The sequence below is a fragment of the Malurus melanocephalus genome, unplaced genomic scaffold (assembly GCF_030028575.1).
Source record: "Malurus melanocephalus ecotype Western Australia unplaced genomic scaffold, MMel_1.1 scaffold_2881, whole genome shotgun sequence".
NCBI lineage: Eukaryota > Metazoa > Chordata > Aves > Passeriformes > Maluridae > Malurus > Malurus melanocephalus.
Window position 1 is genome coordinate 1 of NW_026626113.1, and position 1,201 is coordinate 1,201.

At 51.5% G+C, this 1,201-nt stretch overlaps 1 protein-coding gene across 1 annotated transcript in view; it reads right to left on the reverse strand.

The window, feature by feature from the left end:
- Positions 1-7: 7 nt before the first annotated feature.
- The window catches only part of LOC130587962 (nuclear receptor coactivator 1-like), a 7,973-nt gene continuing 6,779 nt past the window's right edge, over positions 8-1,201 (reverse strand). The window contains exon 5 of the mRNA XM_057388926.1: positions 8-167. Within this exon, the coding sequence (XP_057244909.1) occupies positions 16-167 (152 nt within the window). The 3' untranslated portion in view covers positions 8-15. The remainder of the gene's footprint in view (positions 168-1,201) is intronic.

The following is a 1,201-nucleotide window of genomic DNA, read 5'->3' on the forward strand; positions in this document are numbered from 1 at the left end:
TTTTTCCAGGATCTCTCACCTGTCGATGACGTGCACGCCCATGATGAAGGGCTGAGCCTCGGGGCCCGAGGGGCAGCAGAGTTTGCATTTGGTTTGGGCGCTCAGCACGGAGCCGTCGCTCAGCGTGAAGCGGTACGGGGGGCTGAAGGCGGCGCCGCGGGTCATCACTGAAAAAAAACGGGAATTCCGGGGAAAATCCCCAGAAAAACGGTGAAAATCCCAGAAAAAAACTGTGAAAATCCCGCAAACAAATGGTGAACATCTCAGAAAAGTCACTTCCTGCCAGGAAACCCCACAATCATGAGGCACCATTCCCATTCCCATTCCCATCCCCATTCCCATTCCTGTCGGGAAACAGTCCCTGCTAAAAATCCCACAATCCCAAGCTGCCATTCCCACCCCATTTAATCTCATTCCATTCCAGTTTTTCCATCCCATTCCCATCCCATTTCCATTGGGAATTCTGGTACCATCCCCATCCCATCCCATTCCATCCCATTCCTATTGAACATTCCTGTCAAGCACCAAATCCCCCAAATCCTGGTCCACCATCCCCCATACCCATTACCATCCCCACCCCATTCCCATTTTTCCATCCTGTTCTCAACCCCACCCCATTCCCATCCCATTCCCGCACCATTCCCATTCCATCCCTCTATTCCCTTCCCACCCCATTCCCATTCCCACCCCATTCCCACCCCACTCCCATTTTTCCACCCCATCCCCATTCCCATTCCCCATTCCCTTTTCTGCCCCATTCCCATCCCCACCCCATTCCAATCAATCCCACCCCATTCCTCATTCCTATTCCCACCCCATTCCATTCCCACCCCATTCCCCATTCCCATTTTCCCATTTCCCCATTCCCATTTCCCCATTTTCCCATCCCCATTCCCATTCCCCCATTCCCATTCCCATTCCCATTCCCCATTCCAATTCTTCCATTCCCATTTTCTCATTTTCCCATTTTCCCATTCCCATTTTCCCATTCCCATTCCCCATTCCCATTTTTCCATTCCCATTTTCTCATTTTCCCATTCCCATATTCCCATTTTTCCATTCCCATTCCCCATTCCCATTTCCATTTTCCCATCCCCATCCCCATGCCCATTTCCCATTCCCATTCCCATTTTCCCATATTCCCATCATTCCCATCATTCCCATTCCCCCGGGGCTGTTCCGTACCCTCCTGGAAGAGCTG